Consider the following 20212-nt stretch of genomic DNA (forward strand, 5'->3'; position numbering starts at 1 on the left):
CAGGGCGGCTTACATTTTCATAAAACATTACATAAAAACCAGTAGTCAATATAAACCACAAACATATAAAACATATTAAATACAAGAATATATAAAAACATAAAACAGTATCAGGTGCTTTATTGGTCTTAAATTAAAGATGTGTTTAGTGATGGCGGATAGCTGCCAATTCAGTCTATGAGTGTGTTAAGAAAATAACTAGCCTCATGATTGCCTCCCAGTTTTTAAAAATGTAGCCAAACACATACTTGCAAGAAATCCACATTTAATGTAGCTGAAATTGTTTGAGTTTTTGTTATTCCTAAAGCTGCATCTCTTTCTCTTTGAAGATCACAAATGACAGTGCAGCCTTCACAGAAAGCAGTAGCAGTTCCCCATGTTCCAATTTTGTATAACTGATATATCAAATAGTTAATCACATGTGCCTAAAATATGATAATTACCTATAGCTAATAAGATCATCTTCATGTAGTTCACAGTGTTAAGCAGTTTCAGAGGATTGCCATGTTGGTCTGCAGCAGAAGAGCTAAGCTGGAGTCCAGCATTACCTTAAAGACTAACAAGGTTTTCAGGGTAGAAGCTGTCAAGAGTCAAAGCTCCGTTTGTCAGTGTTAAGCAGGTTGTCCTCTTCTCCAATGCAAGTAGACCTGTAAACGGAAAACCAGCAGCACAATACAGATTTCATATGATTTTTCTAAGGCCTTCAGGCACATGCATATAGTAACTACAAGTTTCAGTAGTTTAAATACTAGAGATTGGAAAGTGACAGAAAATAAATGCTATGGGGATGCTTAAAACATTCCTCTGTACCTCCAAATAACATAATTCCATTTTTTAAAAAATGATTTAAAACAAAGAAAAGTAGTTTTTTACAGAAGATAAATCAAAGCAAAAACTCAATCATGAGATCTAGAAACATATATTTGAAAAACTTGGAGTGGTTTATCAAATCCTGTGCAATGGTGTGTTGAGTTTGTGAAAGATAATCAGCCCTCGGCACTGCTTGGTATTATAACATAAAACATTCTTTTCGAGCTTAAATAAGGAAGGCTGCTGCTTTGCTATGTTTATATTTGTCAGCTGTTTCCTATGGCAGAGGGATCAGATTTGCATGTTTGCTTCTCTGTATTGAGCTATTTGAGGTTTGTGCTTTGCTTTTCCCAAGATAGTATAAGAAACAGAAGCTTAGTAGGTGACTTGCTAGAGCATGATGGTTTGATTATGTAAATGCTTCTTGTGTGCTTTGCTTCTCCTTTCAAGGGAGATAATTTATGTATTCCAGTATACTACAGTTATGCAACATGACGGGGTCACTGGAAAATAGCTTGGATTGGTGGCATAGCATATAGTTGATTTGTCATTGTATCACTGAGGCTCTTAGTTCTTTCTCATGTAGCCATTAAACAAGGGGTGAACCGGCCCACCCAGGGCTAGTTTGGTGTAGTGGTTAAGTGCACAGACTGTTATCTGGGAGAATTGTGTTTTATTCCCCACTCCTCCACTTGGAGCTGCTGGAATGGCCTTGGGTCAGCCATAGCTCTCATAGGAGTTCTCCTTGAAATGGCAGCTGCTGTAAGAGCTCTCTCAGCCCCACCTGTCTCACAGGGTGTCTGTGGTGGCAGTGGGGAAAGTAAAGGAGATTGTGACTGTTCTGAGATTCAGCGTATAGGGCGGGATATAAATCCAATATCACCATCATCATCTTTAATCAGGCCCGTGGGACTCTTTTCTCCCCCTCCTCCCCCTCCTGTCTTCACCCTTTGAAGCTCCAAGGCAGATGAAGTTCCTTGCTCTTGTCTTTGCTAGCTGCAGCAGGAAGCAAAGCTGCAAGGAAAATGTGGAATGGATTTTCCATTAAGGTCTCTGGCCAGATAGATAGTCTGTGTTGCAATGCGTTTCAGTGGAGTGAAGATCAGTTTCACTTTCAGCATTCCTGTAGCCAGCTGAAGCTCATGCTTTCTGGAGTTGTGTCCTTGGAAATAAAGGGTTGATGCTTTGAGCCAGCTTGTCTCTGCTGAATGGACCTGACCTAGTGAGTATTTTAACCTGGGAACCCACAGCCAAAGGGGGATATTATACTGGAGAGCCCTTGCCAACCTGAGTAGACCCCAGGGAAGGGGGGGAAGCTTGCAATGCCTTTTCATTGTTTTTCCCAAGCTCAGAGCATTTTATATTTTTAGTTTCTGTTGTGATCGTTGTGCTTTTTCTTGGTGTTTTATTTTTAAAATTGCATTGCCAAATCCCATTATTCCCCCCACCTTTCAATTTTAAACAAAATAATGCAAGAATTATAAGCCATGTTTGTATTTTAAGTTAAAATAATACTTTTAATTGTGTTTGTGTCCTGTATAAAGTTTATATCTCTTCTACCTGACATTACATTTTATGACAAACATGGCCCGGGCTCACAAAGCCCCATTTGTTTCAGATTCGGTCCTGCTAACAAATGAGTTTGACAGCCCTGCATTAAACATTGGGATGCAACAGAGATGTAATGAAAGTTGCTAGTGTCCTACAGTATCTGATAGGCAGCTATTTGTGCCCAGGACAGTCTCAAGTTTATTTGAGCTATTGTCCTTCTCTTTAATCTACAGAGATGCAGTAGCCAGGAGTAAAAGTCACACTGAGGGCACCTTACATTGTTACTCAGTCTGATGCAGACCACCATTAGGTACAGAGCTGGAGGACTCCTGCAGTTGGCAATTCTGTAAACTGGATGGCTACCAGATGTCTTAGAGCTACAGTATCTGATAGGCAGCTATTTGTGCCCAGGACTGTCTCAAGTTTATTTGAGCTATTGTCCTTCTCTTTAATCTACAGAGATGCAGTAGCCAGGAGTAAAAGTCACACTGAGGGCACCTTACATTGTTACTCAGTCTGATGCAGACCACCATTAGGTACAGAGCTGGAGGACTCCTGCAGTTGGCAATTCTGTAAACTGGATGGCTACCAGATGTCTTAGAGCTAGATTGGGTGTTCTAAATCTTTGTCATCCAAAGCATCCTTCCTCTGCTGGATATGCACGTATATAAATAATGTGATATGACTGCTTTAATAACAATGACTGAAAAAAAACAATGCTAGAAGCACAGATAAAATATATACCACAAGTTAGGAAAGGTACAAACAGGTATAAGAGAAGGCCTGCATGGTTAACAAACAAAGTAATGGAAGCTGTAAAAGGTAAGAAGGACTCCTTTAAGTACAAACAGGTATAAGAGAAGGCCTGCATGGTTAACAAACAAAGTAATGGAAGCTGTAAAAGGTAAGAAGGACTCCTTTAAGTGGTGGAAAGCTAGTCCAAGTGAAATTAATAAAAGGGAACACAGGCAATGGCAAATCAAATGCAAGACTGTGATCAGGCAGGCAAAAAGGGACTATGAGGAGCATATTGCAAAAAATATAAAGAGCAACAATAAAAATTTCTTCAAATATATTAGAAGCAGGAAACCAGCCAGGGAGGCAGTGGGGCCCTTGGATGACCAAGGGATAAAAGGATTACTGAAGGAGGATAGGGAAATGGCTGAGAAGCTAAATGAATTTTTTGCCTCCGTCTTCACTGCAGAAGATGAGAAGTTTTGGCCTGCTCCGGAACCACTTCTGTTGGAAGGGGTGTTGAAAGACCTGAGCCAGATTGAGGTGACAAGAGAGGAGGTCCTACAACTGATGGACAAATTAAAAACTAATAAGACACCAGGTCCGGATGGCATACATCCAAGAGTTCTGAAAGAACACAAAGTTGAACTTGTGGATCTTCTGACAAAAATATGTAATCTTTCATTGACATCTGCCTCTGTTCCTGAGGACTGGAAGGTAGCAAATGTCACCCCCATCTTTAAAAAGGGTTCCAGAGGAGATCGGCGTAACTACAGGCTAGTCAGTCTGACTTCAATACCGGGAAAGATGGTAGAAACCATTATCAAGGACAGAATGAGTAGGCACATTGATGAACACGAGTTATTGAGGAAGACTCAGCATGGGTTCTGTAAGGGAAGATCTTGCCTCACTAACCTGTTACATTTCTTTGAGGGGGTGAACAAACATGTAGACAAAGGAGACCCGATAGATATTGTTTACCTTGACTTCCAGAAAGCTTTTGATAAAGTTCCTCATCAAAGGCTCCTTAGAAAGCTCGAGAGTCATGGAGTAAAAGGACAGGTCCTCTTGTGGATCAAAAACTGGCTAATTTATAGGAAGCAGAGAGTGAGTATAAATGGGCAGTCTTCGCAGTGGAGGACAGTAAGCAGTGGAGTGCCGCAGGGCTCAGTACTGGGTCTCATGCTCTTTAACTTGTTCATAAATGATTTGGAGTTGAGAGTAAGCAGTGAAGTGGCCAAGTTTGCGGATGACACTAAATTGTTCAGAGTGGTAAGACCAGAGAGGATTGTGAGGAACTCCAAAGGGATCTGTTGAGGCTGGGTGAGTGGGCGTAAATGTGGCAGATGCGGTTCAATGTGGCCAAGTGCAAAGTAATGCACATTGGGGCCAAGTATCCCAGCTGCAAATACAAGTTGATGGGGTGTGAACTGGCAGAGACTGACCAAGAGAGAGATCTTGGGGTTGTGGTAGATAACTCACTGAAAATGTCAAGACAGTGTGGGATTGCAATAAAAAAGGCCAACGCCATGCTGGGAACTATTAGGAAGGGAATTGAAAACAAATCAGCCAGTATCATAATGCCCCTGTATAAATCGATGGTGTGGTCTCATTTGGAATACTGTGTGCAATTCTGGTCGCCGCACCTCAAAAAGGATGTTATAGCACTGGAAAAAGTGCAGAAAAGGGCAACTAGAATGATTACAGGTTTGGAACACTTTCCCTATGAAGAAAGGTTAAAACGCTTGGGGCTCTTTAGCTTGGAGAAACGTCAACTGCAGGGTGACATGATAGAGGTTTACAAGATTATGCATGGGATGGAGAAGGTAGAGAAAGAAGTACTTTTCTCCCTTTCTCACAATACAAGAACTCGTGGGCATTCAATGAAATTGCTGAACAGTCGTGTTAGAATGGATAAAAGGAGGTACTTCTTCACCCAAAGGGTGATTAACATGTGGAATTCACTGCCACAGGAGGTGGTGGCGGCTACAAGCATAGCCAGCTTCAAGAGGGGGTTAGATAAAAATATGGAGCAGAGGTCCATCAGTGGCTATTAGCCACAGTGTGTGTGTGTGTGTGTGTGTGTATATATATATATATATATAAATATAAATTTTGGCCACTGTGTGATGCAGAGTGTTAGACTGGATGGGCCATTGGCCTGATCCAACATGGCATCTCTTATGTTCTTAATGCGGTTTATGAAAGGTGTTGCTGCTAGGAAGTTCAGGTGATAGCAGAGATGTCACAGATTTCATGTTACATGTTGCATTACTGTCATTCATTGTAAGATGAGGTTTGAAATATCTGAACTGGATTTTACTCTTTTTTACAAGCTGTATTATGAATGATTGACAGTGAGCCCCATGTAAATTCTTTCTAATTAGGTCAATCCCAGTAGGTAGACATCTGTAACCCCAGGTACAAAGGACAGTGTTAATGCAAACCCTGATGATCCCTATGGCGATCTCACCCTCTTCCCTGCCTTGTGCATAGGATTCTCCTTTTGTTTCTTCTTTCTTTTTGCTGAGCAGCCCTTAACATGTATTTTCTTTTTATTTGTTGGTCTGTGGCTGCCCCACCCTATCACATTATTATATATTTTGATTATGATGGCCCAGCCCAGGGACTTGAGGGAAGAGCCAAAATTATCTTTAATAATATTAATATAAATTAATATTCTACTCCTGTAATGGTACATGAGAGGCTTTTGAAAGTTAAAAAATAAACAAAATATTTTATTTAACTCAGGGGCAAAGGTCAGGTGGCATCAGGGGTAGGCTGTATAAGGTAAACCTATAATAAAAATTGAGATAACTTTGTAATCACACTAAATCCAGCTGATATGTTGCCAATAAGCAAGTGGTTTTGCTTTTCAACAAGGTCTTTGAAACTTTGAGGAGACTTTCTTTTCCATTTCTTTTTTAACTCGCAAGCATAGGTTTCTGAGTTTCAGTGACACTTAATGTTTAGAAAGCAGAGATGTACAACAAAGTTTCCAAAATCCTTCTCACTACACAGACCAGGGATCACTCCTCTTTTTAAAGAGTTATCTTCCTTTTTACTGGGCAGAGATTACTTCTTTTGACTAAAAGCTCTGTCCCTTTTCAGCTTGAATGGGGATCTTTTTTATTCTCTCACTCCTCTTTCCTCCTTCCTGTACTCAGTTCTAAACTGTCTCTTCTTTAACTGTCAGTTCCCAACTATCATTTCTTAACTGATTCTCTACACAGAATTCTCTTTCAACAGCCTGTCGCCCGAAGGTTCTCAGACTCTGTGAGGTATTAACCCTTTGTTGATGACACATTTTAATATGCATTCTTTCTGCCTCAAGGTGTTCAAAAGTAAACTCTTCCAAGTACTTCTAATTTGATACTATTTTTGAGTGTCAAGGATACTTGAACAGATTGCATGTAAAACCTAGGAAGAAATCTAAAGAATGAAAGTGGAGCTGTGAAAAGGCAGAGAATGGCTTGTGCAAAGTATTAAAAGTAACAGAGACCATCAAGCTTTGTTAAATGATTGTGTTTGAGTAACTCTGCCTAACTTATGTTTGTATTTCTTTCTCAGAAAGAGAAAAGGAGATGAGATTGATAGCAATGTTATCTCAAAAAAGAAGCCAAAAAAGGAAAAAGAAAAACAGTCCAAGCAGGAGAAGATGCTGAAGGTTGGTTTCTTATGGCTCATCCAGCCATCTTCCTTTTATAGGGGAGTTCAAGGCAATGAAATGCTTTGAAATGTCACTGGAGGTTGCCCTGTTCTGCATCACGTTTGTTCACTCATTCAAAATCTGGCATGACTACAAAAAAGAAGCAGGATCTGGAGGAGCTTGTGATGCTGGCATAGATTCATTCAGAAGCAGGGATTTTATAATATAATAATGATAATATAACAACAACAGCCTAAAAGCAAGATTGTTCCAGGTACTTCATGCTGCTGACTTAAAATAGGTTTCTCTCTAGTGGAAGCATACAGTATGCCATAGCATAAAGTAATACTTTGATTTTTCAGTTTACATGTCACTGTTTTGTCAATTAGAAACAATTTAGTGGAGTATTTTTGGGTTTAGAGCAGTGTTCCCTCTAAGCTGAGTTAGTGTGAGCTAGCTTACAGTTTTTCAGCCTCCGACTCACACATTTTTGTCTCATCTCAGGAAAAATGGCCCCAGAGCAATCTAATCATAAAGTAGAATTTTTGGTCACAAGGCTCCATAGCTTAGAGGAAGTATTGGTTCAGAGGCATTATTAGGAAGGCTGTCGGTCTGCAGCAGAATAGCTAGATTTGAGTCCATTAACACTATAGAGACCAACAAGATGTTAATGGTATGAGCTTTTGAGAGTCATCAGATTAGGAAGGCTGATTCTGTTAAATGGTGAAAAAATAATTCCGTGGTATTCATATGAGATAGGATTGGTCTGTCCTACAGACTTACCTTAGTGATGAACTGGTATATCCCTCTGCTAGGTTTAAGAAATTATGACCCAAGCAATCAAAGTGAATTGTGGCCTGCCATGTGCTTGATATCTATCCTGTTTCATTGTCCTAGCTAGGCAGCAAAAAATAAGTTGTTACTTAATCTTATGGTGGACCTTCTATACAACTGACCAGCTCCATTTGGCTTGGAAGGTCAGAAGTTGTGCAGACCCACTAATACCAAATTAAGTTGATCCAGTAAGGTTATCTGACTTTTTAAAAAGTTCTCCACTTCTGAAACCTACATAACAATTAATACCCATGTAGGAAATTTTAGAAAAGTTGTTTACCAAGAAACCAGGTTCTGTGTGTGGGATATGAGAAGAATCTCATGCTGTCCCTTCAAAGTTCCTTGTTGAAAGAAATGGAATTGCTTAAACCTTTACAAGACTCATCAGCTTAGAGTTCCAATACTATAAAATATGAAAGCGGGTATTTTGAGTTTTCTGTATAATATTAAGATTTCTACCTATGGTAGGGTGGCCAGACCGTCCCGGTCACCCGGGAATGTCCCGCTTCTGGGTCCTAATTCCCGCCCCCCGGCCTGCCTATACCGGGACCATTACAAGTCCCGGTTTAGCCAGCGAGAGGAGCCGGGCATGGGCGGGGCCAGGAAGCGGGGGGAGGCTGCGCTGCTGCTGCCTCTTCTCCGTAGCTGCTCCTCCGAGATGGGCTCAGCCTGAGCCCATCTCGGAGGAGCAGCTGCGGAGAAGCGTGGCAAGCCCCGAATCTGGGTCCTTCTAGGACCCTGAGCAGCAACGCTGGAGGAGCAGGAGCAGGCCGGACTTGCGCCCCGCCCCTCCACTCCCTGCAGGGGCAAAGGCGGCATGCGTGGGCCTGCTTCACTTCTCCGCCCCGGCCCCTCTGCTGTGCGGGCGGCAAGGGGCATGCTGGGCCAGCCTCGGAGGAGAAGGAGGCGGCCGGAGGAGGAGGAGGCGGCATGGCTGCGGCGGAGGCGCGCTGGCCTTCCGAGCCAAGGACTTGGTAAGTCCAGGGGTGATGCGGAAGGTGGGAGGGGAGCTGTGCTGCGCTGGTAGCCGGAGGGAGAGGCCCTCCTCGCCTTCCCTGCTGGCCCTAGGCTTCCCAACCCCCCCCCCCTTCATCCCCCGGTGGGTCTCCAGAAATCAGGAAGCGGGGTGGGGGTGGGGGCTGGAGGGGGGGAGAACATACCTGTAGGTGTAGCAGTTTGTAAAATGCCTGCCCCTTTAAGGCTGGCCTGGGCAGGAAGGAGGAAACAGGAAGGGCTTCGGAGAACGGCCCCTCCCTTTCTTTGCTTTCGTTTTCACAGCAGGCAGAGGGAAGAAGATCAAGTGCGGTAGGTGTTTGTGTGTGTGTGTGTGAGAGGGAGGGAGGGGGCCCCGGGGCAGGGAGGGGTGATTCCTTGGTATGGAGGCCCTTCCCCCCCTTTAGAAAGCGTGTGGGGGGGGGGGAGGGAAATGTCTACTAGGCACTCTATTATTCCCTATGGAGAACAATTCCCATAGGGAATAATGGGGGATTGATCCTTGGGTATTGGGGGCTCTGGGGGGGCTATTTTTTGAGGTAGAGGCACCAAATTTTTAGTATAGCATCTAGTGCCTCTCCCCAAAATACCCCCCAAGTTTCAAAACGATTGGACCAGAGGGTCCAATTCTATGAGCCCCCAAAATGGTGCCCCTATCCTTAATTATTTCCTATGGAAGAAAGGCATTTTAAAAGGTGAGCTGTCCCTTTAAATGTGATGGCCAGAACTCCCTTGGAGTTCAATTATGCTTGTCACATCCTTGTTCTTGGCTCCACCCCCAATGTCTCCTGGTTCCACCCCCAAAGTCTCCTGGCTCCGCCCCCAAAGTCCCCAGATTTTTCTTCAATTGGACTTGGCAACCCTAGCTGGCCCGGCCTCCACAGGGTTTAAACTGGCACTGATATGAACTTTGGAACTGTACTCAGATCAGCTCTGATGCCTAGAAACTACCTCTGTGTGCTTGCTGTGTAATAGCACTCAGGATAGTCCTCTTCAAGCTTCAACATCCAAATTTCCAGGAATTTCCAACCCAGAGTTGGTAACCCTAGCTCTATCACAGATTTAGGAGGTCTTTGATTGCTGATTTAGGAGGTCTTTGATTGCTGGGGAGGGGGTCAGCAGTAGGAAGTACCCATACAGGGAGCACATACATTGAAGGTGGAGGTATTGTGACTCAATTCACACCCTACATTTTTTATAAACATGGCACTTAGGTATGCATTTTGCAGGGACAAATGTAGTCATATTCTAATATGTTAAATGTGCCTATTTGCAGTGTTTGGTTTAGCATTCCTTGTTAACTGAACTTTCCAGCACTTATGGTAGATGCATTTCTCTGATGCATAAAATACATATATGTTAGACAATAATTTACATGGAATTTCCATCTCATTATAAAACATTGTGTGTAATTTTGCATAACTAAAGGTAATGGATTGGGCATGCAATAAAAATCCCAGTTTTATTTGATCATTACTTAAGTCCTTTCTTTCATATTTGCATAGTGGCATGATAAGAGTTATAATTTGCTTTGTTTTAATTTAGTGTCAATAAAATTGATTCAGACATCTGTTTCCAAAACAGAAAAAAGTGTTGTTTTTCCAACATGAATTTTTAAAGTAAAAGATTGCCTGCTTCTTTTAAATTTTGCCCCAGAGGTTTTACTTTAAGAGCATATTCCTACAGCTGCAAACCTGGTAGAAATTTGCAAAGTCCCATCCACTCCAATTATCTAATTAACATTGACCAGAGTTTTAATATTGCTGCTTGGTAATTCCATTGGCCATTCCATCTAAGAATTGTACACAAATTTTAAGTCAGCAGCCAATATGGTATTCCTGCAGCACAGATTAGTAAAGCTGCAGTACTACAGTCCAAGCCTTCTGTTCACGACCTGAGTTTGATCCTGGCGGAAGCTGGGTTCAAGTAGCCAGCTCAAGGTTGGCTCAGCCTTCCATCCTTCCGAGGTCGGTAAAATGAGTACTTTCTGGGGGGAAAGTGTAGATGACTGGGGAAGGCAGTGGCAAACCACCCCGTAAAAAGTCTGCCATGAAAAACATTGTGATGTGATGTCACCACAGAGTCAGAAATTACTGTTTTGGAGAATTTGTACCAGTATACCATTAACGTACTACAGTAGCAATTTCTGAAGGTGTGTAAAGCGGAACTAAATTTATTGTGCTTGGAGCATGAGTAGATGGAAAAATTCAGTTGAAAAAAGGAGGCAAATAACAAGGAACATGTTCAGATACTTGATAGCTCACTATAGGAGCAAGGGAAGACATGTACTGAAAGTATATATAATACTGAAATCTGTTGGTTATCTTACAGAATGCAACTAATGGACATGTAGTTTTACTACTTGTGATTGTGGCTTTGGAATTACTGTCTAGAAAGCTCCATTAAGTTCTGTATGGTCAGTAACAATAATAAAGTTAAGCACTTTAAAATTAAGCATTGATGCATGCCATTTAAGACCATGCTTAACTATTTAATTGAAGTTAATAGGACTGAAGTGTTTAGCTCTGGCTAGATTGTGCAAATATATCAGTGTCTTTGCAAATGTTAAAATGCTTCCCAGCTATGGATCTCTTGATTAAGGGTATGCAAACCCCCTCCCCCCATATTTCTTGGTTCAGGTCTATAGGATTAAAAAAAATCCAGTATTTCTGAAAAATCCCAGATCCCAGTATCGGTATGGTATTTGGATCCTGGATTCTTCAGAAATCCCAATTTTTTCTGGGTCCAATAGACCCAAGAAGAAAAATATCTGTAGTTTTAAAAAAACCCGCCCTGACTCTGGGGCTTCTCCTTGCAGCATGGTTTAAATTGTGCTTAAAGAAAAACTGGCCCCAGGATCTGCTTGTGGCAAGGAAGGAGATCACTCCTTGCTGCACACTGACTTGGCTGGGAGTGCTTCTCCTGGAGAAGCTATCCCCAGGATCCATCCATCCATCTATCCTTCCTTCCTTCCTTCCTTCCTTCCTTCCTTCCTTCCTTCCTTCCTTCCTTCCTTCCTTCCTTCCTTCCTTCCTTCCTTCCTTCCTTCCTTCCTTCCTTCCTTCCTTCCTTCCTTCCGTGGCTCTCAAATATCCGATGTTCATGTCTTGCGGCTCTCAAACATCTGACCTTTATTCTGTGTTGCTCTTTTGTTAAGCAACTCTGGCCACCCCTGGAGTAGACAATACTGACTTTGGTGGACCCAAGCACTGATTCAGTGTAAGGGAGCTTTGTGTTTGTGTCTTCTGGTGCTTTCAGACATACCACCCAAATCCTTTCAGCAAAGGCCAGATAGGAGTTATGGGCAGTGTTTGCCTGCAGTGCAATTTTGTTCTCAAATCCTGTATTTACTTCATCAGTATATGGGATAAGGCACTTTCTCAACTGTGCTGCATAATGCAGCCTATTTATTTTGTCCTGTTTGCTCTGTTGGCTCTATCTGCGCCACCTTCATCACTTTCGGGGTGTGGATCCCCCAGTGGGGTGGTCTCCCGACTCCCTCCGCCGGCTGTTTCTGATAGCCCTGCGCCCCCTCTTTCATTTGATATGTGTCCCGTGCGGATGCCACCCTCCCGCCGGGAGATGCCGCAAAATGAGCCCCCTTGAGGCTTATGGCGGCAGGGCTTGGGGGAAGCGAGCTAGACTGCTGTTCTTTTGAGGGGTCATAGAGTGTTTCGAGCCCGTCCCTGTGGCATCGGTCCCATCGTTGTGGGGCCCAGGGGGCCGGCGCAGCGGCACGCTGAAGCAGCCTGTCGGTCACTTCCGGGTTCCTGTCCTGCATCTCGACCTGTGTTATTAGTGACAGGCTGCTTCAGCGTGCTGCTGCGCCGGCCCCCTGGGTCCCACAACGATGGGACCGATGCCACAGGGACGGGCTCGAAACACTCTATGACCCCTCAAAAGAACAGCAGTCTAGCTCGCTTCCCCCGAGCCCTGCCGCCATAAGCCTCAAGGGGGCTCATTTTGCGGCATCTCCCGGCGGGAGGGTGGCACCCGCACGGGACACATATCAAATGAAAGAGGGGCGCAGGGCTATCAGAAACAGCCGGCGGAGGGAGTCGGGAGCCCACCCCACTGGGGGATCCACACCCCGAAAGTGATGAAGGTGGCGCAGATAGAGCCAACAGAGCAAACAGGACAAAATAAATAGGCTGCATTATGCAGCACAGTTGAGAAAGTGCCTTATCCCATATACTGATGAAGTATATACAGGATTTGAGAACAAAATTGTTTCCGGCGGTGATATTTGGGGGATTTTTGGGGACGTCACAGGAAGTGCTGTGAAGTCACTTCCTGTTTCCGGCAGTGGCATTTGGGGGAAATGATGTCATTTGGGGGAAGTGATGTCACAGGAAGTGATGTCACTTCCTGCTTCCGGCAGGTGGCGCGGGGGGAATGATGTCACAGGAAGTGATGCCACTTCCTTTTCCCGGCGGTGGCATGACGTCACCGGAAGTGACGTCACTTCCTGTTTCCGGCGGCGCACACGCTTCGCGCGCGCACCCCTACCTTCCCCCTCCCCAAGGTGTCCCTGGCTGGCCTTCAGACATTATGGCCACCCTAACCTATGGTAATGTTTTGTGCAGCTGCCAGAGTACAATTCAGCCTTCCCAGCATTGGAGCAATTAATTGGCTGACTTGCCGGCTCTGTACCACAATCTTGGACAAATTTGCCACTTGATAAACAAATGCTTTTAACCTTAAATTAGGCATTGTATGTTGTGTGGCTGTCATGAAACTTGACTTTTGGCAGAAGCAGCATGCCTAATAGCCCCAGGAACATAGAACTTCAGTTGACACAAGGGGAAAGCACTTCCCCCCCTTCCCCACTGTGAAAGCACTTTGGCTTTCCGTTTTCCCTTAGTGCTAGCTTGGTTGTTCATTCTACAGCCAGCTGGTCTCCCCTCTTAAAATTGTCATGGGACTCTCCCTCCCCCTCCCTCCCAGACTCTTTGCTGTTAGGTGTCTTCCCTCCCTCCCCCTCCAAACTGGAAAGGGGGATCTCTCTCCCTGAAAAACTGCTTGCACATGAGAGCTTATTCCTGGAATAAAACTTCATTGGTCTTTAAAGTGCCACAGGATTCTGTCTGTCTCTCTTTGGCTCTCTCCTTCCCTCTCACTTCCTCCCCAGAGGAGGGGGAAGGAGCACTCAGCCATTTGAGGGAAGAGAGACTTTGTTTTCTTTCTTCTGTGAAGCAGGAGAGGAGACAGCTGCGATGCGGGAAGCAGATGAGGGCCAGTTCTGACCTGCAGGCCTTATGTTTGGCATCTGGCTTAGAATCCCTGGCATATATTCAGCCGTGCAATCCCTCCTTTGGAATTACAATTGTTTAAGAATGTTGGGGAGACAAAGAGGATGCAGCACCAAAAAGCAGAAAGAAGCTGGAAAAGATCAGGAAAAGAGTAATCCCAGTATGTCTCAAGTTTGAAATCCTTATTTAAAGACAACTTTCCTTCTGTGTTCTCCGTTGGCTTTTACTCTGTTTCAAAATTTAATTAAAAATACTGCTTTTGGTGTTGAGAACCTTATGCAGTTTGGACCCTGGCAATCTTGAGAACCTCTCATTGGAACCTGCCCCCCCTTTAAGGTTCTTTTTCAGCTGCCCCTACCAGTACAGGTTATGCAGGTCATCTTTGGAAGGTTTCTCCCCCATCCCACTTCCCGAGGTTTACGTAGTGGGCTTTTTTGTGTGTATTAAGTAACAGGCAAAATCTTTTAATTCTGCTTTTGGTTTACTCTAAGAATAATTCTGTAGGGTTTTTTAAAAATAACACTTTAGCATTTGGCTACCTATTTTGTCCTGTTTCTGTTTTTCTGTTTGATGTGGTTGACCGCTGTTGATGTTGGTCTTCTAAATTTTAAATTATATGTATGTTGTTTTTATATCTTTGTTGAGAAAAGCTGAATATAAATGTGTTCAATTTTCTGTAAAATGTAATTATTTCACAGAGTGATGATACTTGGGTTATCTCCTAGTCTGACACAGTCTAGGCAACCAAATAAGGGCCTTCCTCTGTTGGAGGATTTCAAGCTTGAGAGCTATTGGGCTTCACAACAAACAGTTCCCACCCTACCCATTGAGAATTCTTTGAACCATGTTACATCCTAGCTGCCTGAACCTTTACTCACACAAACAAGCGGCTTTGTGGTGTCTGCTTGTGTGAATCGGGCATGACTTCTCCTCAGGCTTTCTCTTCTTTAATAATATTGTAATTCTGTTGAGATTTGATACTTCAGTCTAGTTGTGTCCTGTACCTACATGATACTCGAAGCTTGATTTAAAAAAATATCCACAAGGCCATTCTCTCTGTAAATAGGGAACCTTCATGGTAGTGATACCAGAACATTTTTTGTACAAAGACTCCTTTCACTGGTGGAGTTGCTACTGGATTGTTTCCCTTATGAGTTGAGTTCACGCTGTAGTCCTAAATTTGTATCATAGCGATACAAACTTCAAACTGCAAATGCAGGCTCTTAATACAAAAAAACTCCTCGGTTCAGGAAGGCTTCATGACACTTAAACTATGTTGAGATACACTTTAAACCAACACAAACCTAATTTCCCCCCTCATTTCTCACACAAAGACTCTTTCTTAGAAATGAGCCCTGGTTATTTGTGATATATGAATGCAGATTTATGGATTAACAGGAGTTGGCTCTTCCTTCCCTTGGCCTAGGATTCTAAAATAAGGTGTAATCCAAGTTTAGAGTCCTGGTTTTGTCAGGGAGAAACTAACTCCAGTCAACATGAGCACCTGCATATGTATGTTGTGCATTACCAGAGTTTGTTTCTAACTAGAACTATGAAGGAGGCAGCAAGGGGTAGCTAGTCTCTCAGCAAGCCAGGTTTCTATTCAAATTAGCTTAAAGTGTCTTCTGAATGCAAAGTTGTCTCTTTTTTTGTATGGAAGAACATATAGTCAGATGAGCATCCACCTGCGGTCTGAAATGGAACACCCTAGACATGAATATATGTTCCTAGACACTTACATAAGAAGTAAGCCCTTAAATTAAACCTTTACAATTAAACCTCATTTAATTGATAACTGCAACAAATATCTGGCTCATATTTCTGTTTGCAAAGCAGGCAGTCTCGCTTATTGGGTCTATTGGACCTGCTTCTTTTGAATAGTTCATAAACAGAGACATAAGCAGTTACAACTACTGTTCTGCATCTGCAGGAACAGACAGAGTTGATTTGGAAGATCAAAGATGAATTGAAGACAGCCTGTTCCATTAATGACCTGAAAGAGCTCCTGATAGCAAACAAACAAGAAGTTCCTTCTGGGGAATCAGCTGTGAGTTGGAATCTGTTCTGTTTTACATGTTACTGTGCACTTGCTTTCTGTTAACTGTTAACACAAACTGTAAATTAGTTGAATGAAGAAAAATATGGTATCAGAAAATGTGGAATGAAAGCCAGTTCAAGTAGCCTCAAAAACAACATGATTGGTCACTAACAGGTAGCCCGCAGTTTCAAACCTAGAAAGATGTGCGGGCAATTTAAGCAGACATCTGTGAGCTCTGTAAGTGTCTTGGTATGATGTCCTGAATCATTCCACTTTCCTTGGCATAAATCCTTTTTATAATTCTAGATACTGGACCGTGTTGCTGATGGGATGGCCTTTGGGGCTCTGCTGCCATGTGAGGAATGCAAAGGGCAGTTTGTGTTCCGGAGTGATGCCTACTATTGTACAGGGGACATTACAGCTTGGACTAAATGTGTTGCCAAGACACAGACTCCCAGCAGGAAAGAATGGATAATCCCAAAGGTAATGTACTTTGTTACTATATCTGTTGTATCTTACATTACGTAAACTTTGAAGATGGCTTGGGAAAAGGTGTTTCTTGAAAGGAAGGCCTACTTTTCTACTCCAGTTACTTCCCTTTGTGCACCTACCACTTCTCACAACAGCCTAGATTTCATAATTCCTGCTCTTCCAAATCACCCTGCTCCTTTCCCAGCCTTGCCCACCAGCTTTTTTCCTATGCCAGTTAAAACATCCTAGGTTCCCCACCTGTGGTCCCTGCTTCACCATACCACAGGACAAATAGTAGAGCTGAATCTGGGTAAGCAGGCTAACTCTACTTGAGCGCTATGCATGGCAGAGGCCTTAATGAAAGGAGAGAGGAACCCTTTCTCCCATCACCTTTGCAATGCATGGAGGAAGAGACTTGTATTTCCCCAAACCTCTAAAGCAATGGGCATGAACGGCCTGCTAGAAAATATATCCTGCTAGAAAAAATATCCAAAAAATTTGAAGACATGGAAGAAAGAGGGGAACAAGCAGAAATTTGGAGACGGAATAATGAAAAATATGCTATATTTCCTTCCTTCCAAGAATAAATCCATTTTGCTGTGTTAAGAACATAAAATGCATAATTTATAACTCGGTTAGCACATAAAATTGTATCAGCGGACTTAAGGAATTTAAAAGTATAGATGTTAGTTTTAGTCTTCTGAAAGCAAAATTGTAAATATAGCCAATACTACAGTGAGAGAGCTACAGGCTGCTGCTTCTGATGCTATCTTTGCATATTTTATTCATTTCAGTTATTGTTCCCCAAAATTTCAGGATGATGTGTGTCTTCAAATGCAAGATCGCATTAGATTGTAGTGGGTTCCTGGGGATGGAACAATACAAACAATTCTCTGAAGTCAGTCATCTTAACTATGGGATTTCTTACATTGCATGTTTTAATATCTCTTGTATATTCTGCCCCAACATAGGAGTTCCGGGAAATCACATATCTAAAAAAATTTAAATTTAAAAGGCAGGACAGAGTATTTGCTCCAGAGGCTGCCTCTGCAAATTCAGCACCTCCTCCAAAAGTTTCTGTTCCAGTTACAGAAAACTCTGCTGCACCAGCAGGTAAGTGGCCTGGAATAGAATGCATGATAAAATACATGAATGAGCGAGGAGTGAAATGTCCTCCTCTTACATAAGTAGTGAAAATTACCATGCCAGGCAGTCTGAAAGTTACACACTAAAGTCATCCCTCAAAATCCAGTTCCTTCACATGCATTCTGTTATGACCAGTTCACTCAACATCTTCCTGTTTGTTTCATTAATTGTTGTTTTCATTGTTTTTTATGTACATACAAGCAGTAAAGCCCATTGTAGGAACAAATACAACAGGCCCTAGAAAAAATATGCAGGAGGGAGGGTGATGAATGTGTAGGTGGCAGAAAGGAAGTAAGAGAGATAGAATGAAAGAGAGAGAGACAGAGAAAGAATGGTAGGGAAAAGATGCAGACAAAAGTGTGAAAGGTCCTTTCTCCATTCATCTTTGCTCCAGATCTATTGAGCCACTTGGATGCTGCCTTCCTTTGCCACCACCTCTTTCTCCTGCCTGGGACCCTGGCAGGCCTGGTGCTAGGGCTTCAGGCACCCCAGGCCAGTACCTGTCCTGTCCCCCCAACTGTACCTGCCCTGCTGCTGCACCCCCGTCCATAGGAAGAGCAGGCGCAGCTGTGTGGAAGGAGGGGTGGGCAAGCTTCAGCCAAGCTGGGCCTGCGCAGTGCACTCTTAGAGGCACAGAGCTCCTCTGAGAGTGCACTGTGGAAGCGTTCTCTTCTGAGTCATGCTCAGAGAAGCTGTACTGATGCCTCACCTGGCTGCATTCACCTTGAAGGCAAGAGCAGCCAAGTGGGGCACGTTGTCCTCTGAGTTGGACCTCCCTTGCAAGGGAAACCCGGCTCAAAGAAGCTGCACCAATGCCCCGCTCAACTGCCTTCACCTTGAAGGTGACAGCAGTCAGGCAGGGCGTATTCTCCTCTGAGCTATGCACCTAGTGACTTCCTGAATCAGTGCTCTTGCAAGTGAATGATGGATGGGGCTTTGGGGAGGAGGGAAAGTTCTACAATTTTTAAAACTTGGAGGGAAAGTTCTACAATTACAAACTTAGATCTGCATGTTCAGGAAAACTCCTGTTCAAAAGTACTCTTGAGAACTGCAGGGCAACTCCAGGATTAAAGCGTTTTCATTGCCCATTAAAAAAAAATGTAAAAGACGTAAGAAATTGCAAAGCAAGACAGAAGTGACAGCAATATGCAATGTAAACGATTACTTTAAAATACGCACAGACAGGATTTTCTGTCAAGTGTAGAAACAGCCAAAGAGAAATGGAAGAAAGGAAGGTAGACAGAGACTGCAATCACACACGTTAAATAATGCAGTTTCAATCCAGTTTCAAAGCACTTTTCATCTGGATTTTGCCAGTTCACACAGTAAAATCCAGTTAGAAAGTTCACTGGAAGTGGATTGAAAGTAGTGTTGCGAATCCCAAGGTGGGGGCAGAGGATCCCCCAGTTTGGAGGCCCTCCCCCTGCTTCAGGGTCATCAGAAAGTGTGGGGGTGAGGGAAATGTCTGCTGGGTACTCCATTATTCCCTGGTGGAGACCAATTCCCATAGGGTATAATGGAGAATTGATCTTTGGGTATCTGGGGCTCTAGGGGAGTTTGCAGCATAGCATCTGGTACCTCTCAAAAAAGTGTCCAAGTTTCGAAAAGATTCAACCTGGGGGTCCAATTCTCTGAACCTACCAAAAGATGCCCCTGTCTTTCATTATTTCCAATGGAGGGAAGGTGTTTAAAAGGTGTGTGGTCCCTTTAAATGTGATGGTTAGAACTCCCTTGTGCTTGTTGTCACACCTTTGCTCTTGGCTCCACCCTGATGCCTCCTGGCTCCACCTCCAAAGTCTCCTGACCCTATTCCTAAAGTCCCCAGATATTTCTTGAATTGGACCTGGCAACCCTAATTGAAAATGCATTATTTAGTATGTGTGATCAAAGCCGGATTGAAATAATGGCGGAAATACAAAGATACAGAGAAAAAATGAGAGAAAGAACAAAAGAGAGGTAGAAAAATGAGGGGGGGGGGAAGGAGTGAGAGCAGGGGTCATTTTGTCGAAGAAGAGGTGCCAGAGCTCATTAGCACAACTCATTTGCATAACTCTTTCCATATGCCACACACCCCTGACATCTCTAGAAGGTGTACTAAATTATATCAGCTCAGCATCTACTTTAACATGCTTCTTGAATTATAATTGTCATCTTACTCCCATCATACTTTTAAAATTACCTTCTCTTATGTGGCCACAGTGGCATGATGAAGATTTCCATCTGTCTGCTTTAAATATTTTAGTTATTTCCCCATTTTTTGTGGGGAAAAATATTAGAAAGTTTGTCAAATCTTAGAGTTCAGCAAAATTCTCACAGGGAGTTTGAACAATGGAGTCCAGAAGCAAGTATCTGGGGGGCAGGGGTTAAGAAAAAGAGCACAATAAAATTTAGAGGTTCTGGAACTCCACTTCTGTGAGCTCCTGCCCAAAACGAGGCCTGTGAGAGAAGTAAAAAGGAGAAGGAAGATAGAATGAAAGAAAAAGACAAAGACAGAGAAAGAGAAAGAATGAGAGGAATGAATGAAGTGAGAGTTATGTTAAAGTTTGAGAGAAAGGAATAAAATAAAGGGAAAGGAAGACAGGGAGACAGAGAAGTGACAGGAAGACAGCCAGGCAGGCAGCCATTAGAAGCCTGCCTTTCACCCCTTTCCACTTGCAGGAGGGGGGGGGGGAATGAAAGGAACCCTTCAAATGGCTTTCTGCCTTTTAAAGCAAGCAGCCCCCAGTGTAGCCT

The 20212-nt window shown here is 43.3% G+C and overlaps 1 protein-coding gene across 1 annotated transcript in view; it reads left to right on the top strand.

Moving 5' to 3' along the window:
- Positions 1 to 20212, top strand: part of PARP1 (poly(ADP-ribose) polymerase 1) — a 56480-nt gene that overhangs the window by 15081 nt on the left and 21187 nt on the right. Inside the window, exons 5-8 of the mRNA XM_060245533.1 lie at positions 6667 to 6763; positions 15755 to 15871; positions 16169 to 16345; positions 17305 to 17446. Of these exons, the coding sequence (XP_060101516.1) occupies positions 6667 to 6763; positions 15755 to 15871; positions 16169 to 16345; positions 17305 to 17446 (533 nt within the window). The remainder of the gene's footprint in view (positions 1 to 6666; positions 6764 to 15754; positions 15872 to 16168; positions 16346 to 17304; positions 17447 to 20212) is intronic.

The sequence above is a fragment of the Heteronotia binoei genome, chromosome 1 (genome assembly GCF_032191835.1).
Source record: "Heteronotia binoei isolate CCM8104 ecotype False Entrance Well chromosome 1, APGP_CSIRO_Hbin_v1, whole genome shotgun sequence".
Taxonomy (NCBI): domain Eukaryota; kingdom Metazoa; phylum Chordata; class Lepidosauria; order Squamata; family Gekkonidae; genus Heteronotia; species Heteronotia binoei.